The following is a 17,395-nucleotide window of genomic DNA, read 5'->3' as shown; positions in this document are numbered from 1 at the left end:
GATTGATTTTCTAGCCTGAGGCAGAAACCACTTACGGCGCGACGCGGGTCCACGTGACCGTATGCCGCGGCGCGCGTCGTGGCGTCGCCAACAGTTGATACATCATGTTCAACCCGGAAAGACATTCTTCATCTCTTCCAACCCAGCTGGAAACCCCGTCTCGACTGTATATTGTAGAGACACTGCTGGAACCATGTCTTCCCGACCAGATCTAAGAGTAAGTGCAATTCACAATTAATTGTCCTCAAGACCCTTGTTGATTGACCTCCTCCACAGGTGGACGACGAAGTCGGCTTCATCCGATTCTACCGCAACCTCTCCACAACCGACAACAACAATGACACCATCCGCGTATTCGACCGCGGAGACTGGTACTCTGCGCACGGTGCCGAAGCCGAATTCATCGCCCGCACCGTATACAAGACGACCTCCGTGCTCCGAAACCTCGGGCGCAGCGAGACGGGCGGTCTCCCTTCCGTCACGATGAGCGTTACCGTGTTCCGAAACTTTCTCCGCGAGGCGCTCTTCCGTCTGAACAAGCGTGTTGAGATCTGGGGCTCTAGCGGTGCTGGCAAGGGCCAGTGGAAGCTCGTGAAGCAGGCTAGTCCGGGGAATCTGCAGGATGTGGAGGAGGAGCTGGGGAGTGTGGGCAGTGGGCTCTCCGCGGAGTCGGCGCCTATTATTCTCTCCGTGCGGATCTCGGCTAAGGCGGCCGAGGGACGCAGTGTGGGGGTTTGCTTTGCGGACGCGAGTGTGCGCGAGCTGGGCGTGAGCGAGTTCTTGGATAATGATATCTACTCGAACTTCGAGTCGCTGGTTATCCAGCTCGGTGTTAAGGAGTGTCTGGTGCAGGCGGATGTGAATAGGAAAGACGCCGAGTTGGCGAAGATTCGCACGATCGCGGATAGCTGCGGCATTGCGATCTCGGAGCGTCCTGTGGCCGACTTTGGCGTCAAGGATATCGAGCAGGACCTGACGCGGCTGCTGCGGGATGAGCGGTCTGCGGGCACGCTGCCGCAGACGGAGCTGAAGCTGGCGATGGGGTCTGCGTCGGCGCTGATCAAGTACCTGGGTGTTATGTCTGACCCGACGAATTTCGGCCAGTACCAGCTCTACCAGCATGACTTGTCGCAGTTTATGAAGCTGGATTCGTCGGCGCTCCGTGCGCTGAATCTTATGCCTGGCCCGCGGGACGGGTCGCGCACGATGAGCCTGTTTGGGTTGCTGAATCATTGCAAGACGCCTGTTGGGAGTCGGCTGCTGGCGCAGTGGTTGAAGCAGCCGTTGATGGATCGGCAGGAGATTCTGAAAAGACAGCAGTTGGTGGAGGCCTTTGTGGAGAACACTGAGCTGAGGCAGACCATGCAGGAGGAGCATCTTCGGTCGATTCCTGATCTGTATCGGCTGGCGAAGCGGTTCCAGCGGAAGCAGGCGAATCTGGAGGATGTGGTGCGCGTGTATCAGGTGTCTATCCGTCTGCCGGGCTTTGTTAGTTCGTTGGAGAATGTGATGGATGAGAAGTATCAGACACCGTTGGAGGCTGAGTATGGGGCGAAGCTCCGGGCTCACTCGGATAGCCTGGCCAAGCTGGAGGAGATGGTCGAGACGACGGTCGACCTGGATGCGCTGGAGAACCACGAGTTCATTATCAAGCCCGAGTTTGACGAGAGCCTGCGCGTCATCCGCAAGAAGCTGGATAAGCTGCGGCACGACATGCACACGGAACACCGCACCGTCGCGAGCGATCTCGACCAGGACATGGACAAGAAGCTGTTTCTAGAGAACCACCGCGTGCACGGGTGGTGCTTCCGGCTCACGCGCAACGAGGCCGGCTGCATTCGCAACAAGAAGCACTACCAGGAGTGCTCGACGCAGAAGAACGGCGTGTACTTCACCACCTCGAGGATGCAGTCCCTCCGCCGGGAGCACGACCAGCTGTCATCGAACTACAACCGAACCCAGACGGGCCTGGTCCACGAGGTCGTCAACGTCGCCGCATCGTACTGCCCCGTGCTGGAGCAGCTGGCCGGCGTGCTGGCACACCTGGACGTCATCGTCAGCTTTGCGCACTCGGCCGTGCATGCCCCCACCCCGTACGTCCGCCCCACGATCCACCCGCGCGGCACAGGCAACACCGTCCTGAAGGAGGCGCGCCACCCCTGCATGGAGATGCAGGACGACATCTCGTTCATCACCAACGACGTGGCCCTCGTCCGCGACGAGTCGTCCTTCCTGATCATCACGGGCCCCAACATGGGCGGCAAATCGACCTACATCCGACAGATCGGGGTGATCGCGCTCATGGCGCAAACCGGCTGCTTCGTACCCTGCACCGAGGCGGAGTTGACCATCTTCGACTGCATCCTGGCCCGTGTGGGCGCCAGCGACTCGCAGCTCAAGGGCGTTTCGACCTTCATGGCAGAGATGCTCGAGACCTCCAACATCCTCAAGTCCGCCACCTCCGAGTCTCTAATCATCGTCGACGAGCTGGGCCGCGGCACGAGCACCTACGACGGCTTCGGCTTGGCCTGGGCCATTTCCGAGCACATCGTCACCGAGATCCGCTGCTTCGGCCTCTTCGCCACACACTTCCACGAGCTAACCGCCCTTGCCGACCGGTACCCCAAGTCCGTCAAGAACCTGCACGTCGTGGCCTTCATCGGGGACGGCACGGAGCAGGACGCCGACGCCGACGCTGAGAAAGCCAAGCAGAACCAAGTCACGCTGCTCTACCGCGTCGAGCCCGGCATCTGCGACCAGTCGTTTGGCATCCACGTCGCGGAGCTCGTGCGCTTCCCTGACAAGGTGGTCAACATGGCGCGCCAGAAGGCGGAGGAGCTCGAGGACTTTACTACCTCGGAGAACCAGGGACAGAAGCAGCAGTCCGCCATGGCCGTCGATCCGTATTCGCCGGAGGAGGTCGAGGAGGGCAGTGCGCTGCTCAAGGCGATGTTGCTTAAGTGGAAGGCGAACACGGAGGATAAGGACCTCTCTGTCGAGGAGAAGCGGCAGATCATGCGCGACCTCGTCAAGGCGGATGAGAAGTTGCAGGCGAACAAGATGTTTCAGGGAATTAAGACTTTATAGTCGATAGATAGGTATTGGATGGGCTTTGTTCGGTTTATAGCGGCTGGGCGTTGGGTTGTTAAAATATGAATTAATGGTCTGCGAGATAAATGATGGAATATAGATCGACTTTTTCAAATTATTTATAGTATTCTTTATATCATTCTTCAGGTACCATGAACTTATATTCGAGTTGAAGTATTGCAGGGTCGAGGCCATGTATAGAATCACGTGTTCCGCGGTGAGAGTCCCGATGTTATGCGGGACAGCAACATCTTCGTCGTCTTCCCCCTCGCTCACCATCCTACCTCCCTCGACCCGTCTTTCTCATTCCCTTTCATTTAATTCCTTGCGGTTGTCGTTCTTTCTGATCTGCTTGTCCCTCTGATATCGTTGTCGAACCTATTCCTCCCAAACCAGCTATGCGCGCAACCTGAACCGACAAACAACAAGTTTAATTCATGCACCCCTTTTCCATCCTCACTCTCGGAATCTTCGTAGCTGGCTACATCACCGCGAGGTGGGATCTAGTCACTCGGCTCTACGAATTGGCCATTTTCGCGTGGGATCACGGCGTCGTGGTATGTTGGCACAGCCCCTCGCGAATCCCCCGCCGCCCCCGACTTGGCTCGGGGAGCGTGTTGCATGATCGGAGCTAATCAATGGGTTTGCGCACTCTCCAGACTCGAACGGCTAAGGGCTTCCTGCTCCTCTCGGTCTTTTTCTTCCTCTTGGTTCTTCCCATTAATCGTTTGGCTGCGAGGGAGGGCGAATTGGTATGTTATGGTGGAATTTGCGACTCCGCGCGCGCGCACTGGGGTGGAGGCTAATTGATCGCCGATGTTACAGCACCCACGCTACGAGAATCTGGGCGTCTCTGCTCGCGAACAACTCCGCCGTCGAGGCTCCTTCTGATCGACGCCGAAGGATGACAACATGCTCATGAGCGATGGATTGCTGCGGGTATTCTGGCCATACGACCTACCGAGGTCTTCGGCGCCGGGGGTGATCGTGGGCTGGCGGAACTCGGAGCTAGACCTGTTTGTGTTGACTGTGCTGGAGGATGTCGAGGTGGGTTCGCCGCGCGCGGGATAAAGGTTTTTGAGGTTGGTTTATTGACGGTTTCCTTTGGGAGGGTCGGATAGCCTCGAAATGTCGACAATGCGCTCCGTGCGGGCATCCTCTTTCGCAATAGCCCCCATCCGATAGTGCGGATATTCACGCTATGTGGCCGGTCTGCCATGCATGTTCTGGGATCGACCAACCCGAGAGAACCTCCGACGACGGCGTTCAATCCTTCGCATTTAATTGTGACGACCCACCCCTCGAGCAAAGTTCCCCGGATACACTGCCCGCCGGAGACCAACCTTTCGGTTCAAGTCATCATGTTTCATCGCCCCCATCCGACGAGGATGGAGTATATGTCGTTGGATCCGATCTCGCTGGCACTCGGGGATAAGGCGCTCGCGGTGGACAAGTCGGATGCGCTGGCGGATGAGATCGAGACGGAGGAGGAGTTGGACAAAGCCAAGTCTAAGATGCTGGTCGAGAAGCTCAAGCTCCATACGGTTGTCAAGCATGTGCCGTCGGCCAAGGAACAGGCGCTGCCCCTCATCGTCAACCAGGTCAACTGCGCATACGAGATGGCCAAGCTCATGGAAAAGAACAGCCACCTGATCGGGATCCGCGTCAAGAGGAGCATGAGCGTGGGCGAGCGCGTGGTGGAGTCTGCCAGCACGCTGTGGGATCTCTTCATCCTTGGGGTGTCGTACGTGTTCTGGCAATGGATCTGGCCCGTGGCCACTCGCGTTTTCGTCGTCGGCTTGGTGTTCCACCGTACCATCGCCGAGGTCGTCCTGCAGGTCCTTGAATGGCGCGCTCGTCCTGACGCGGCGGCTTTGAAAGATATATCTGCGACGGCGCAGCAGGTGGATATCCGACTCCAGCAGTTTTGCTATTGGCCCATACAGTATGTCAAGCTGCGGCAGAGGAAGGATAACTGGGAGAGCGTGACCACCAGCCATCCGGACTATATTCGATTCTACAACAGTCTGTGGCTGGTTGCTAATGATGTGATTATCGGGATCGCGCTGGGGTCATATATCATTGATAATGCGCACTGGGTGGCGTTCCAGATCAACACCGTCCTCACTGGGTGGACGGTGGAGGGGCTGCAGCGGACCATCTCATGGCTGATGGACTGGCCGGCAGGTCTGAAGCTCAACAATGAGCTCGCAGCTTTTCTGGGTGACCTGTTTCTATGGGTCATTGAGAACTGGGCAGGTAAGTGGCTTGGGTCTCGCTTTGTGCCGTCCTCACTAACGAAAACAGCATGTATCGCCAACCTCCAACCCTACCTCCCCCACATCATCTACGTCGTGGGATGCTCCAGCTTCGCCGGCGCCAGCATGCCCATCGCGCTCTTCTCCGACCTCGTATCGATCCTCACAGTCCACATCTACTCGTTCTACATCGCGTCTGCGCGCATCTTCAACTGGCAGCTCACGATAATCATCTCCCTCTTCCACCTCTTCCGCGGCAAAAAGCGGAACGTGCTCCGCAATCGTATTGATTCGTGCGACTACGACCTGGATCAGCTGCTCATCGGGACCATCCTTTTTACCGTCCTTTTCTTCCTCCTGCCGACGGTCATCGTGTTCTACCTCGCTTTCGCTACAGCGCGCATGCTCATCATCTCCGTGAAGGCGGCCCTCGATACGTGTCTTGCTTTTTTGAACCACTTCCCGCTGTTTGCGCTAATGTTGCGCGTGAAGGACTCGCGGCGGTTACCAGGTACTTTCTCCTATCTTTCCGTCTGTCGACAGGTCCAGATCAGCTAACCAAACCAGGCGGTATCCGATTCGAACTCCGCGAAGAGCAAGACAAAACCTCCGACCCACCATCCACAAAGCCCTACATCCACCTAGAGGTAACCTCCTTCCCCTTTCCTCCCCTCACCTCCTTCTACATGTAAAGTAAATACTCACAAAACAGTCCATCCCCCTCGCCCTCCGCGCCATGTTCGACCAATACTTCCAACTCGGTCAACGCCTCCGCAAACACTACCTCTCCCCGCGAGTCATCTTCTGCCTAATGACAGGCCGCTTCGTGCCGCCCATCCACCGCCGCAACCTGTATAGCATGCAGTACAGCATGCTGCCTGCGCGCCGCGCCGGCATGGCCGAGGTGTGGTCGATGCTGACGCAGCCGCGGAAACCAAGTGGGGGAGGCGGCGGGTCGTCTTCGTCTGGGGGTGGGATGGGCGGGTCGGCGAATGGGGCGGTTAAGGTGTCTGGGTATGGACATGGGTATGGGTATGGGCATGGACATGGGGATTTGAGGAGAAGGGGACATCGGTGATGTATGATATAATCTTAATTAATCTTTCATATACGATGCGGGAGCTTGACCATAATCATGTGTATCGATTGTAAGGTAAATGAGATGGCAATGATAAGAATAAGAGACGTTAACGCCAGAGCGAAGAGAGATGATATACACAGCAGCACCCAACCCAAAAAACCAACCCAAGAAAATACAAATACAGATCAATCACGCTGTATATATAGTACAATGCAACCCATCTAGCGAAGTCAATGCCTGAGTAGCAAATCAACCACCAAAAAACAAACAAACAAAACCTCAAATAACCTTAAACAGTCCAAAATCATCAATAGGTAAATCAATAGTAAGTAAGATAGAAATAAATAAGTAATTAACGCTTCAGAAACTCCGCATCAAGCTCCTTGTTCCCCTTGCGCACGTCTTCTAGCATCGTGTCGATGCCTTTGTCTTTGAGGGTTTTCTAGTCTCATTAGTATTGTTCCTTTTCTTTTTCTTTACACACACACACACACACACACACACACATATATATATATATATATGAGGAGGAAGAGGGGAAGAGGGGGGCATACACTCAAACAAGCCTTATACTTAGAGAAGAGCTCCTCGCATTCATTGGAGGTGGTGTTTCCTCGGAGGTATTCTAGTCTCTCGTTAGTATACATCGTCTGAAGATCATCCGCGAAACGAATCAAAGACACAACGCGCATAATAAAGAGAGAGAATAGAAGAAGAAAAGAATAGAGACATACTCTCGCTGTACCATTTCAAGAAACAGGTATCGTATTTCCTGGGGGACATGTTAGCAAGTCTTGTCTTGAGTTTTCTTCTTTCTTCTTTCGTTCTTTGTATCCATCTTCATGTGGAGAATAGAAGAATAGGATATACTAGACGATAGGATATAATCTCAGTAGACTAGGACAAACGCACTCTTTGATCTCGTTGCACTCGGGGGCTAGTGAGGCGGCCATGTTCAATTCGCTTTCTCTTTCTTTTCTCCCTTCGCTGGGTGTCGTTCTGTAAAGTCTGGTAGTATATCCGTATGGATTGAATGGATCGTTTTCTATCTGCGAATGTCGTGAATTGGAATAGATGACAAGATGAGGCAAAATTATGTACTGTACGGATACTCCGTAGAGAGTAGACGATAAGATATGCGCTAGACCGGATACAGCAAGCGGTCGGGTGATCGGCATCACCGTCATATTACCTACTATGAAATGCAGATACGACCAGAACCAGACGTTTCTATTATCTCTACTTTCAACCTTGAATCTATAAGTCTAATAAATATACCAAACTACTACTTTAAATAATAGTCCCGCACATACTGCTTCCAATCAGGCCGAGACACATAAGCCGGATCATTCAGATGATAGTAACCACAGCCCAAACAATCACAGCGGGGCCACAACGCCAGCCACTCCGGGTGCTCGAGCATCGCGCAGTAGATGGCCGGCGAGTGGAGGACCAGGTCGAACGAGCAGCAGACGGCGTCCCCACGGCACAGCAACATCATCACGACGTCGGACTTGTCCGCGGCGATCGCATGCAGCAGCGGGGACAAGCGCTCGCTGTCAACGCGGTGAGGGTCGACGTCGCTGCGCTCGAGCAGGAGCCGCACGATCTCCGTGTGTCCGCACTCCGCGGCGTAGGACAGCGGCGTGCGGCCTGCGAAATCGAGCGCGTCGGCTTTGAGGTCGGCGCCCCGTGCGAGAAGCAGCTTCGCGGTGTCTGTGTCGCCTTGCAGGATGACTAGTGTAAGTGGGGGGCGGCAGAAGCCTTGCAGGTTGACGTCGACGTCGGGGCGGGGGATGAGCTGCTGGATGATGGCCTTGTGGTTGAGGATGAGGGCGTAGGTGAGGGGGGTCGAGCTGCTGTGGGTCTCGGCGTTGACGTTGATGAGGGGGCGGCGGGTGGGGTTTGTGCGCGAGCTGCTGGCGAGGTCATCGTCTCGCATCATTAGGAGGACACTCACCATTGTGGCGTCGCCTGCTTCGGCGGCTTTGGAGAGGAGCGTGCCGTTGAAGTTGTTGCGGTCGTCGACGTGGAGCCGCGTCTGGGTGACGAGGCCTTCGAGCAGTGCGTGGTATTGGTCCTTTTGGCCGGCCTTGAGGGCTTGCCGGGCGGCTGTGGCGAGGGCCTGGCCGCCTGGGACGAGGGGGAGGCTGGTGTCGATGCTGTCGTGGTCGAGGAGCATGCTGATGATGTAGGTGGATCCCATGATGGCGGCGAGTTGCAGCGGTGGGATGCCGTACTTGTCGGGGCGGTTGACGTCGATGTTGGGGTGCTGCAGGAGCATGCCGACCATGGAGATCTTGTAGAAGCAGATGGCGGTGGAGAGGGCGGTGCGGCGGTAGGTGTCTTGGGCGTTGATTTGGGGGCCTTGGATCTTGCGCACCGCCGTCTCGAACAGGTCGATCCTTGTGCCGTGCTCTTCGGCGAGCAGGTGCAGTATGGTCCCCCTGTCAATTTCCTGTGTAGACATGTGAGCGGTGCTAAGGTAGGGTGCTAGGTGTGGGAGGGTGTGGATGAGGGTGAAGAGACCCTGTAGATCGAGGTTGTCAGCTACTGACAGGAGGATGTCCATCGGGAGGTCTTGGAGGGATTTGCAGGCGTGCATGCTGGGCGTTTTTCGTAGATTGTAGTTGATGGATTCGATCTCAAGGACAGCGACGATCATTTATAGGTGACACGAGTCATATAGTTCACTTCGTGACAAGATCATTGTTCAGAGGTATGGACAAAGAACCAAGACAAGATGAGACAAATGGACAGACCAGTATGGGGCAAACAAAGACCTAATGACTTTGTAAATCAAAGGCTCTTTCAAGGACCCGTGTCCAACAAAGAAGAGCCTATCGGTCAGTAGTCGAACAAGGCACTCGTATGAAAGACAGTGCTGGAGCGTCGGACAATACGGTCAGACTGATAGTTTCAACATGTGGATTTCGAGGGCTTGGGTCTCAAGGAAACGCAATCACGACGGCGAGTCCAACTTGCATGTATCTAGACGGTCCAAAGTTGCAGGAGCTGGACTTGAAACGATGGTTGGAGAGAGTAATCCGAGCAAGCAGATACATAGCTGTATATTCAAGCATCAAAACAGCTTCTCTAGGATATTAGCAAGATATAGATCACCAGATAAAACAAAACATTGAACACAATCAATTTCATTTCATTGCAATTCATAACAGACATTCAATTATTCAACCAAAGCAAACCCTACTGAAGAACCCTCCCATTCGACTCCTCCACAATAAGGTCAAACTCAGGTTGAAACTCGGTATAAAAATTGTGCTAAGGCAGTTAGTACACACGTCTCTTTTACCTCTTTATGGAGGGATATATATATCCGTGTATAGGGAAGGAGGGGAACACACAGGATTCTGAACAGCATCAGCCGTAAACTGCGCAACCTCATGATCAATGACCCTCTTCGGCACACCATTCGCAGCAGCCGCATCAGCGAGCAACTGCGCATGGCACGAGTTATCTAGACTGGAGAAGAGGAAGGCGGCTTCGTCCACGGTACGGCCGACGGTTAGAAGACTTGGTGGGTTAGTTTACTCCAGAAACATAGAACCGAGCACGACGGTAAAAAAAAGAACACACCCATGATTCTGCAAGATACACGCAATATTCTCCTCACCCAGCGCCTTTGCAATCCGCTCGCCTTCCTCCTGCGCCAGTGCCACTCCCCCATGGCTATCATAGACGCCTAGTCGACCGTAGAAGTTGCATGCATCTGTGTCTCAGTGAGCACTTATCCCATCCAATCCTCTTCCCCCGCAATACCAAAAACAGGAGTGAAAAGTAAAAAGAAAGAAGAAAAGATAAGACAAACCCTGCGTCAACATCTCAATCCCCCTCCCAAACACACTCCACGCCTTCCCATAAACGCCATGCGTATGCGCCGCAGCAACGACATCCGGCCTCGCGCGATGAATCTCCGAATGAATCATGAAGCCCGCCTCGTTGATAGGCGCCTGGTTGCCGCCATCGACGACGTAGCCCTCCGCATCGACGAGGACGAGGTCTGAGGCTTTCATCGCTGAAAAGTGTTTTGCGTAGGGGTTCATCCAGAAGTGGTCTTCTTGGACGGGGTCTATCATTCTCAATTTAGCCGGTTAGATGGGTAGTTGAGTGTAGTATTAGGAGTTTATTCCTGGGACAGGAATAAAGGGAGGGACAAAACCCACCCCTCATGGAGATATGGCCTGAGATGCCCTCGCCGTAGCCTTGCTTGCCGAAGAAACGGAATGCAGCTGCCATGTGCTCTTTCATCCACTGGCGCTGGGCGAGCCGGTCTGTGAAGGTGGGAATACCGCGGAGTTTGAGTCTGCCGTTGCGGTCGCCCCGCGCTGTTGCTTGGAAGGTTGCATCGTTGTCTGCGGGGGAGTACTGCTGGTTGGGTGGTGCGGTGATGTGTACTTGCTGTTGTTGGGTGGTTGCTGTTGAAGTTGTTGTTGACATGTTGTTGGTGATTGGGGAGATAGTAGATATATATAGAAGGTATACTTAGATGCTGATTGATCTTGATGAGGAAAATGGGATGAGGTAGGAATTTATCCCTCTGGTCGAGAGGTTTCCCCACCTCCCCCCACTGCGTAATGATTGGATTGTTGAAGGTGTCGCTGTCCCCGTAAGGCCCAGATGTTCCTGTAAGGCGCAGCGGACGAAAGTCCGTAGATACACGATCTAATTGGAATCACGACTCTATTATGTACCATATATGTAGTTATTATTTATAAGAAGATAATCTCGTCCACACCAAACAAAGCAAAATAGATAGAACGAAATCAAATCGTACCGCACACGAAGCAACCCCCGAAAAAGGAACGCCATCTATACAGGTCCCAGAAAGCCAGTAGGGTATACATCAAAGGTCATAGATCAATGCTCCCCCTCCTTCCCGAAGAGATGGGCACACACGACAGGATCGAAAATAGAAGATATATAAGAAAATAAGTGGGATTATACCGCCTGATCACCGGTCACCTTGATCTCGCCCATCTCGTACTCGTTGCCGCCTAGATCACGGGCGCGACCGCGACCGCGTGATGACTCGCCGTTGTCGTCTCCGGCTGGTTGGGATGACGGCCCTGAGCCGCTGCCGCTGCTGGATCCTCCGATCCCGCCGAAGCTGATGGGCTGGAGTTCGCGCCACTGGCAGGCCCAGACTCCGAGGAAGGTCATGAGGGCGGCGCTGGCGCCTTGGAGACCCCACCAGAGCCAGTTCCGAGGGATCGAATGCGTGTATAGGGTGGTAGCGATGATGTGTAGAAAGTGGATGGTCAAGGCGAAGTCGGGGATCAGCTTGGATCGGACGACAAGCAGGAGAAGGAAGATCACCCTGAGATGAAAGCGAGGGTTAGTTCATGCCGCAGGAAGACGTCGAGAACAAAGAGAGAAGAAGCTCACCCCAGCCCACTATTCAACACCCACACGAACCCCAACATCCACCCAATAGTCGTATCCCCACGAATAGCATCCCAATTCAAGACCAGATCAAGCGAAAAGGGTGTTCCGTAAACAAGCGTGGTAAACAAGATCAAAACCGTCGCGGAGGCATAGTAAGCCAGCTGTAGCAGGAGGATCTTGCGCACGATCTTCAGCGGCGGCAGTTCGGATCGGGCGCCCCCCGCAGCACGCCGTCGACGAACCGGCATCAACTTTGTGTGGGTGTCTCACGGACAGGTAGGTGGTGTGGATTGGTTTGATCAATCCTGCGGCTGGCGCAGGACCAGCGAGGTCGGGTGGTGGAAGGGTTGCGGGATGGGACACATGCACGTTGGATCGGAATAAAGAAGCTATCCGTGGATAGTAAGCCCCGAGAAGACTTAGTCTCTTCCTAAATTAGGGCGGAGGCAGATAGGAGAGTGGATGAAAGGAGTAAATAGATAGGAATCTCCGCTGTCTAGTCCATCCCCAGAATCAAGATAGTTAACAGTTAAACAGTACGGAGACACTCTGTCGGATTTAGCGGAACAGAACCATGCCTAAACAGGCCTTAGCGCCCCAGGCAGAACCGCCCGCTCCGCCAAGACCGCCGCAACGTTATGTTATCCATCCAACGGCACCTTCAAACCAAACATCTTAAGACCACCACTCAATCTCTCTCTCTCTCTCTTTCATTCTTTCCTCCCCTTTCAAATCCGAAACAATCAACATGGGCTGGCTCCCTTGGTCCTCTTCCTCCTCCACCGACACCTCCAAAGCCTCCGACGGCGGCCGCATCGCACCGGACCGCACCTCCCGCGAACGATGCTGGGAAGGCCGCGATAAGTTCTTCACCTGTCTGGATAACAACAACATCCTGGACGCGCTCAAGAACGAGAAGGAAGCGCAGAGTAAATGCGGGAGTGAGTTGGCGGAGTTTGAGGGCGCATGCGCTAAGGCTTGGGTATGCTCGTCTTCCTCAGAATGCAATCCAATTCATTTTAATCCAATTCTGCGCGTGTCTCTCGAATCGGATACTGACGCCGGAACAGGTCAAGTACTTCAAGGAGAAGCGCGTGATGGAATATAACCGGGATAAGACGATCGAGAAGATCAAGAAGGAGGATGCTGCCAGTTTGAAGACTCAGGGTTGGTCTGGGTCGAAATAACCGATGCGGTCAGAGAGACAAGGAAAGGAAGGCAGCAATGAGGGAACGATGGTGATGCTGTTTTATAGATCGAAGGTACTCTTATCTTCGTATTGTACAATACCTACTTACTACCTAGCATAATGACTATCCAATGTATATCAACGTCAATGCATGTCAAAACTACCGACTTGTGTGCCATTTTGCAAGTAAACGCTAGATGCTAGATTATTACACAGAGAACAAGCATGAAACAAGCAAGCCAAATAACACTTCGCCATGCGATTGAGGTAGAGGCCATTTTCCTTCGAGACGCGCATGTCTGATGCTTCGAACGAGACATTAACACACTACTAGCACAAGACCGCGCTCGAGGGGCGCTCGAGAAGGAAAACCAAACGAACAATGCCATCATAGCCATTATCGATGGCCGGCCAGAATCCCATGTCATAAAGTCCTCAATCATAAATGACTCACCAACGCCCGACACCATATGCAAAAGACCGCGAAGGACCCAAATGAAAGGAGGAGAGGGAGAGAGGGAAAGAGAGAGAAGAAATGCATGGGAATCATGGAGACAAAGAGGAAACGAGGAGAGAAGAAGAGAAGGGAAAAAAAATCTCGTAAATCATTGCTTCCATTTGCCCAGCTGGTTCATCAAATGCTGTACATGAGGACCAACCGGGGACTGGTTCTGCGGCGGCTGTCCGCCCAAGCCTTTGGCAAGCAGCGCCAACAGATTCGGGTCCGACACCGCCGGGACATTACGCGGGGGCAGTGGGAAGGGCTGCGGGGGTACTGCCTGCTGGGGGTTGGCGGGAAGGGGTTGGCGGGTGGCAGCAGTGAGGATGTTGGCGAGATCCACCCCGGAAGGGCCCCCAACATTGGGCGCCGCGGTAAAGGGGGGTTGTGCGGCGGGAACGGCCGGCGGCCGCGTTTGTAAAGTACTCAACAAAGACTGCAAGGTCGGGCCATCCAGCGACGTGATGAGGTTCGCCACATTGGCTGGGTTATTGAGGGTTGGCATCGACGCCGGAGGCATCGACACCGGCGGCACCAGAGTCGATGGGATCGGAGCCGGCGCCATCGGAGGGACCCCAAAAGCTGGAGGCGGAGGAGGGAAAGGAGTCGGAGGCGCGCTGCGGTGGAGCGACTGGGCGTGGAAGACGATTTCGGCGGCGATATTGGGCTCAACATCCGGGTACTCTATTGCAATGATCAGCGACAAGATTCACGGACAGGAGGAGTCATCAGCTCGTGCAGGCCGACTCACCGTTGAACCGCACGTTATCCACCCCGGCACTGCGATCAAACACCTGCAGCGGGATCTTCCTCGAGAACTGGTTCGGTCGTGCCAGTCGGACCACTGCCAGCACGCCCTCGCTGATTTGACGCTGGACGGCCGCGTTCAGCGGAATTCGGGGCCCGAGGGCCAGGACATCTACCCGAAGACCCCGATTGCGAAAGGCGTTCTCCACGAAAAAGATGAAATTGCTGAATTTCAAGCACATTAGTACCGGCGTAAAACGTATCAAGGTTCGCAAGGGGTCAATACTAACCGATCGACATCCTCCAAGACCAGAATCTGCACCTCCGGAACGTCACGAGGAGCTCGCCTGGGGACGGGCAGTTCGTAATCCCCCTCGTACGGACCACGGCCCCGCGGGCTCGGACTCCGAAACCTCCGGTCTCTCGCAAACGGCGATCGCGAGCGCCGCCTGTCCCGTCGATCATAGCGCTCCGGAGTCCGATCTCGGGATCGGTATCCATCCCGTCCGCGGAACGGCCGTGGTGACGGCGATCGCGGGGGAGGCCGATAGTCATCACGTCTGCGGTGGGTCGGCTCGTCGCGAAAGTCGCTGAACGGCAAGCGGGGAGACTCGTACGCCCGCTCGTACCGGTCTCCGCTGCCTCGGGGATTGCGGCCGCCGGGGCCACCGCGAGTGTATTCCGGAGACCTCGATCGCCGCGGCGGAGGAGCCCGCGAGGGCTCCGCTGGGGCAGGACCAGGCCGGGTGTTTCGCTGAGGCTTGGAGATTTCGAGGTCTGGCAGGGATAGTACCAATCAGCTGTCTGCAAAGAGAGACGAGTGCGCGTGTTGTTCCATCCGGAATGTACTTACGAACTTTGCGCCCCCTCACGACGGCGCCCTGCTCCACATCCAAAGCCTGCTTACAGGAGCCGGACTCGAGGAATTGGATAAATCCGTACGCCTGTTTGATGGAGATCTGGGCCAACTTGCCATACTTGTGGAAGATATGGAATAGATCACGCTTGGTGACCCTCTCCGTGGGAAGATTGCCTGGAGGAAACGGACGACGGATTAGAACACATCCACACCAACAAGAAAAGGGCCAAGCCAGACGAACCAACAAACAACCTCGACCCGTGCGGGAAACGGTCCCATAGACCCTCCGTCACATAGATCCGCTCATTATGCAGGAACTCGTCATATTTCTTCTGGACCTCCGGACCCCAGGGGGCATCATCACCGGACGCCCTGGGCTGACGGTTCGCTTGTCTATCCTCGCGAGTATTCTTATTATTAGGGGATCGGGGCGTTTGGCCCTCGGCCGGCAACGACTGCTGGAAACTGGGCGCGGGGGGAGGCGGCAAGTTACTAGCGGCCGCGCTCGTCCCGGGGGCTCCCGTCGCCGCCGCCCCGGGCAGCCCTGCATTGGGTGGGGGATGATTACTCTGCTGGGTGGATTGGGTGGGCTGCACATTAGACGACGGCGGCTGAAATTGATGATAGGAGCGAATATCGTCGCCGGGATGGTAATTGGGGTGGATGGAAGGCTTGTCTTGGGGAGGGGGACGAGGGGGGAGGCCGAGGGCAGACTGAGTGGGATCCTCCGCATCGTGGGCAGACATGGGGGCCGTCTCCGAGACCGCGGGGGCAAAAGGGGCAGCCGATGAGGGTGGAAGGTTATCAAGGAGGTTCTGAAAGTCCACACCGTCCTCCCCACGGGCGTCACGGTGGGAGTCTTGAGTATCTAGGCGACCGGGCGCTGACGGGGTTGCCCAGCTGGTGGTGACTGCGGGGTCTACCGCGTTCGCATGGGAAACGCCGTGGGTAATATGGGAAGAGGAAGAGGGAGGGACATCGGGGGAGGGATACGCTAGCTGGGAGGCGGCATAATCTGACGGAGGATATGTAGTTAGAGAAGATTCCGCTGGTGCTGCTGAAGGCTTCTGGGATTCCATAGAAACTGCAGGCTGACTGGATGGAACCGACACTCGATCATAACTCCAGGTCGCCGATCCATCTGCCGTGAAAAAAGAGCCAATGTGGGAACTACCTTGGTCCTGTGGATGCTGCGGTGCTCGCTTTGCCTGGTGTTGCTGTTGTTGTTGTTCTTGTGGCTGCTGCCGTCCTCCACCCATCCCCGTCTCATAGTCCCGATCCTGGGTCGTCACGCTTCCCAACCCCGCATGATGACCTTGCGACTGAGGAATATGATTCTGTTGCGCTTGGGAATTCCAATTGCCCGGGGCGAAAGAGTCACGAGGGGACTGCTCATAAGTAGAGGTATCGTTGAAGATGGGGTCCATTTGATTCTGCAGCACCGGGATACTGGTCGGTTCCGCGACGTGTAGCGGACGAGGGCTCTCAGGAGTTAGGGTCTTGCCTCGAAAGTGGAGAGCCTCATCTGGGGAACTGGGCGTCATGTAGACCACGGGCAAGGAGGCGATTCATCTACAAGAAGCACAAGAAGGAAGGAAGAAGGGGAGGGGAAGGGAAATAAGATCCCAGAAACCACCAGCGATGGGGGGGGGAGGGAGATTTCAAAAAATCGACGAAGCTAAGGTGGGGCTATCTTTTTTAGGAAAAGTGAACAGAAGGGAAAGGATAATCGGAAGAAGGAAAAAAAAAAGGGTAGGAAAAAAAACGGGGCGTTGGAGAACCGGGCCGGTAAGATAGACGAGGATAGAGGAAGCGATGGAGAGAAGAAGGGGAGGGGAACCGATCTGGTGTCGGGGACAATCCGCACGGGGAGGAAAGGGAGTAATAGTGAGTAAGTAGTAGGGAAGTAGGAGGAGATGGGACAACTGATGACAGGGTGGAAAGAGGAGAGAAGAACAATGATATAAGTTGTAGAACCCGGGAAGGAAGACTGATAAGGAGGAGGCGAAGGTTAAGATGTGGATCTAGGAAAGTAAATAGAGCGAAGTGTATCCGAGTCCACAGTCTGGTGGTTTACGGAACTTACTGGATTGAGGATTGATGAATGATCCGGCGAGGTCGGGAGGAAGAATTGGAGATATGAGGCTGGTCAGGGATTAGTCATGGTGTCACTGAAATACCAGGTTTGTGTGAAATTCTAGAAAGAACATGGAGAGAATATAGGAAGGAAGTGAGAGAGAGAGTAAAGGATACTGTATGACTCGGT

General features: G+C 54.7%; 7 protein-coding genes across 7 annotated transcripts; 2 read left to right on the top strand and 5 right to left on the bottom strand.

Moving 5' to 3' along the window:
• Window positions 1-193: 193 nt before the first annotated feature.
• On the top strand, window positions 194-6,426 carry BDW47DRAFT_115810 (mismatch repair ATPase MSH2; the record flags this gene model as incomplete). Its single annotated transcript, XM_024814836.1, has 9 exons — window positions 194-217; window positions 277-732; window positions 763-878; window positions 909-3,086; window positions 4,014-4,137; window positions 4,212-5,349; window positions 5,398-5,859; window positions 5,916-5,995; window positions 6,061-6,426. The coding sequence occupies 9 exons, from the start codon at window positions 194-196 to the stop codon at window positions 6,424-6,426; spliced, it is 4,944 nt and encodes a 1,647-aa protein (XP_024674870.1).
• A 291-nt stretch (window positions 6,427-6,717) lies between these two features.
• BDW47DRAFT_83122 (uncharacterized protein) lies at window positions 6,718-7,464 on the bottom strand. The gene is made up of 4 exons (XM_024819970.1): window positions 7,342-7,464; window positions 7,164-7,201; window positions 6,984-7,054; window positions 6,718-6,871 (listed from the first exon to the last, which is right to left on the bottom strand). Exons 1-4 carry the CDS (start codon window positions 7,380-7,382, stop codon window positions 6,782-6,784), a joined length of 240 nt encoding a protein of 79 aa, XP_024674869.1. The 5' UTR covers window positions 7,383-7,464; the 3' UTR covers window positions 6,718-6,781.
• A 250-nt stretch (window positions 7,465-7,714) lies between these two features.
• Window positions 7,715-9,034, bottom strand: BDW47DRAFT_123385 (ankyrin repeat-containing domain protein; the record flags this gene model as incomplete). Its single annotated transcript, XM_024816037.1, has 1 exon — window positions 7,715-9,034. The coding sequence occupies one exon, from the start codon at window positions 9,032-9,034 to the stop codon at window positions 7,715-7,717; it is 1,320 nt and encodes a 439-aa protein (XP_024674868.1).
• A 489-nt stretch (window positions 9,035-9,523) lies between these two features.
• Window positions 9,524-11,005, bottom strand: BDW47DRAFT_83113 (class II aldolase/adducin domain protein). The gene is made up of 5 exons (XM_024819969.1): window positions 10,614-11,005; window positions 10,259-10,519; window positions 10,027-10,159; window positions 9,795-9,963; window positions 9,524-9,711 (listed from the first exon to the last, which is right to left on the bottom strand). The coding sequence occupies exons 1-5, from the start codon at window positions 10,885-10,887 to the stop codon at window positions 9,637-9,639; spliced, it is 912 nt and encodes a 303-aa protein (XP_024674867.1). The 5' UTR covers window positions 10,888-11,005; the 3' UTR covers window positions 9,524-9,636.
• Window positions 11,006-11,123: 118 nt separating this feature from the next.
• On the bottom strand, window positions 11,124-12,326 carry BDW47DRAFT_83112 (protein SYS1). The gene is made up of 2 exons (XM_024819968.1): window positions 11,836-12,326; window positions 11,124-11,767 (listed from the first exon to the last, which is right to left on the bottom strand). The coding sequence occupies exons 1-2, from the start codon at window positions 12,081-12,083 to the stop codon at window positions 11,389-11,391; spliced, it is 627 nt and encodes a 208-aa protein (XP_024674866.1). The 5' UTR covers window positions 12,084-12,326; the 3' UTR covers window positions 11,124-11,388.
• Window positions 12,327-12,508: 182 nt separating this feature from the next.
• BDW47DRAFT_83096 (cytochrome c oxidase subunit 6B family protein) lies at window positions 12,509-13,190 on the top strand. The gene is made up of 2 exons (XM_024819967.1): window positions 12,509-12,817; window positions 12,906-13,190. The coding sequence occupies exons 1-2, from the start codon at window positions 12,584-12,586 to the stop codon at window positions 13,020-13,022; spliced, it is 351 nt and encodes a 116-aa protein (XP_024674865.1). The 5' UTR covers window positions 12,509-12,583; the 3' UTR covers window positions 13,023-13,190.
• BDW47DRAFT_100957 (putative RNA-binding protein (Nab3)) lies at window positions 13,179-17,271 on the bottom strand. Its single transcript, XM_024811564.1, has 5 exons — window positions 15,371-17,271; window positions 15,124-15,303; window positions 14,561-15,047; window positions 14,275-14,495; window positions 13,179-14,207 (listed from the first exon to the last, which is right to left on the bottom strand). Exons 1-5 carry the CDS (start codon window positions 16,671-16,673, stop codon window positions 13,630-13,632), a joined length of 2,769 nt encoding a protein of 922 aa, XP_024674864.1. The 5' UTR covers window positions 16,674-17,271; the 3' UTR covers window positions 13,179-13,629.
• Between the last annotated feature and the right edge of the window lie 124 nt (window positions 17,272-17,395).

Source organism: Aspergillus candidus (assembly GCF_002847045.1).
Source record: "Aspergillus candidus strain CBS 102.13 unplaced genomic scaffold BDW47scaffold_7, whole genome shotgun sequence".
Classification (NCBI taxonomy): domain Eukaryota; kingdom Fungi; phylum Ascomycota; class Eurotiomycetes; order Eurotiales; family Aspergillaceae; genus Aspergillus; species Aspergillus candidus.
The sequence above is the reverse complement of the archived record's forward strand: the minus strand, read 5'-3'. Positions and strand labels throughout refer to the sequence as shown.

What these genes read in the sequence shown, in the direction of transcription:
- BDW47DRAFT_83122 (XM_024819970.1), bottom strand. Translation starts at nt 7,382, where the DNA reads ATGGCCGCCTCACTAGCCCCCGAGTGCAACGAGATCAAAGA. An exon ending in GAGTGCAACGAGATCAAAGA is followed by an intron (nt 7,202 to 7,341) that starts GTGCGTTTGTCC and finishes CATGTCCCCCAG; the next exon opens with GAAATACGATACCTGTTTCT. An exon ending in AGTATAAGGCTTGTTTGAGT is followed by an intron (nt 6,872 to 6,983) that starts GTATGCCCCCCT and finishes TAATGAGACTAG; the next exon opens with AAAACCCTCAAAGACAAAGG.
- BDW47DRAFT_83113 (XM_024819969.1), bottom strand. Translation starts at nt 10,887, where the DNA reads ATGTCAACAACAACTTCAACAGCAACCACCCAACAACAGCAAGTACAC. An exon ending in TGTATCTTGCAGAATCATGG is followed by an intron (nt 9,964 to 10,026) that starts GTGTGTTCTTTT and finishes TAACCCACCAAG; the next exon opens with TCTTCTAACCGTCGGCCGTA. An exon ending in CTGATGCTGTTCAGAATCCT is followed by an intron (nt 9,712 to 9,794) that starts GTGTGTTCCCCT and finishes TAACTGCCTTAG; the next exon opens with CACAATTTTTATACCGAGTT.
- BDW47DRAFT_83112 (XM_024819968.1), bottom strand. Translation starts at nt 12,083, where the DNA reads ATGCCGGTTCGTCGACGGCGTGCTGCGGGGGGCGCCCGATCCGAACTG. An exon ending in GTGTTGAATAGTGGGCTGGG is followed by an intron (nt 11,768 to 11,835) that starts GTGAGCTTCTTC and finishes CTTTCATCTCAG; the next exon opens with GGTGATCTTCCTTCTCCTGC.
- BDW47DRAFT_83096 (XM_024819967.1), top strand. Translation starts at nt 12,584, where the DNA reads ATGGGCTGGCTCCCTTGGTCCTCTTCCTCCTCCACCGACACCTCCAAA. An exon ending in GCGCATGCGCTAAGGCTTGG is followed by an intron (nt 12,818 to 12,905) that starts GTATGCTCGTCT and finishes ACGCCGGAACAG; the next exon opens with GTCAAGTACTTCAAGGAGAA.
- BDW47DRAFT_100957 (XM_024811564.1), bottom strand. Translation starts at nt 16,673, where the DNA reads ATGACGCCCAGTTCCCCAGATGAGGCTCTCCACTTTCGAGGCAAGACC. An exon ending in CGGGTCGAGGTTGTTTGTTG is followed by an intron (nt 15,304 to 15,370) that starts GTTCGTCTGGCT and finishes CGTTTCCTCCAG; the next exon opens with GCAATCTTCCCACGGAGAGG. An exon ending in GTCTTGGAGGATGTCGATCG is followed by an intron (nt 14,496 to 14,560) that starts GTTAGTATTGAC and finishes CTTGAAATTCAG; the next exon opens with CAATTTCATCTTTTTCGTGG.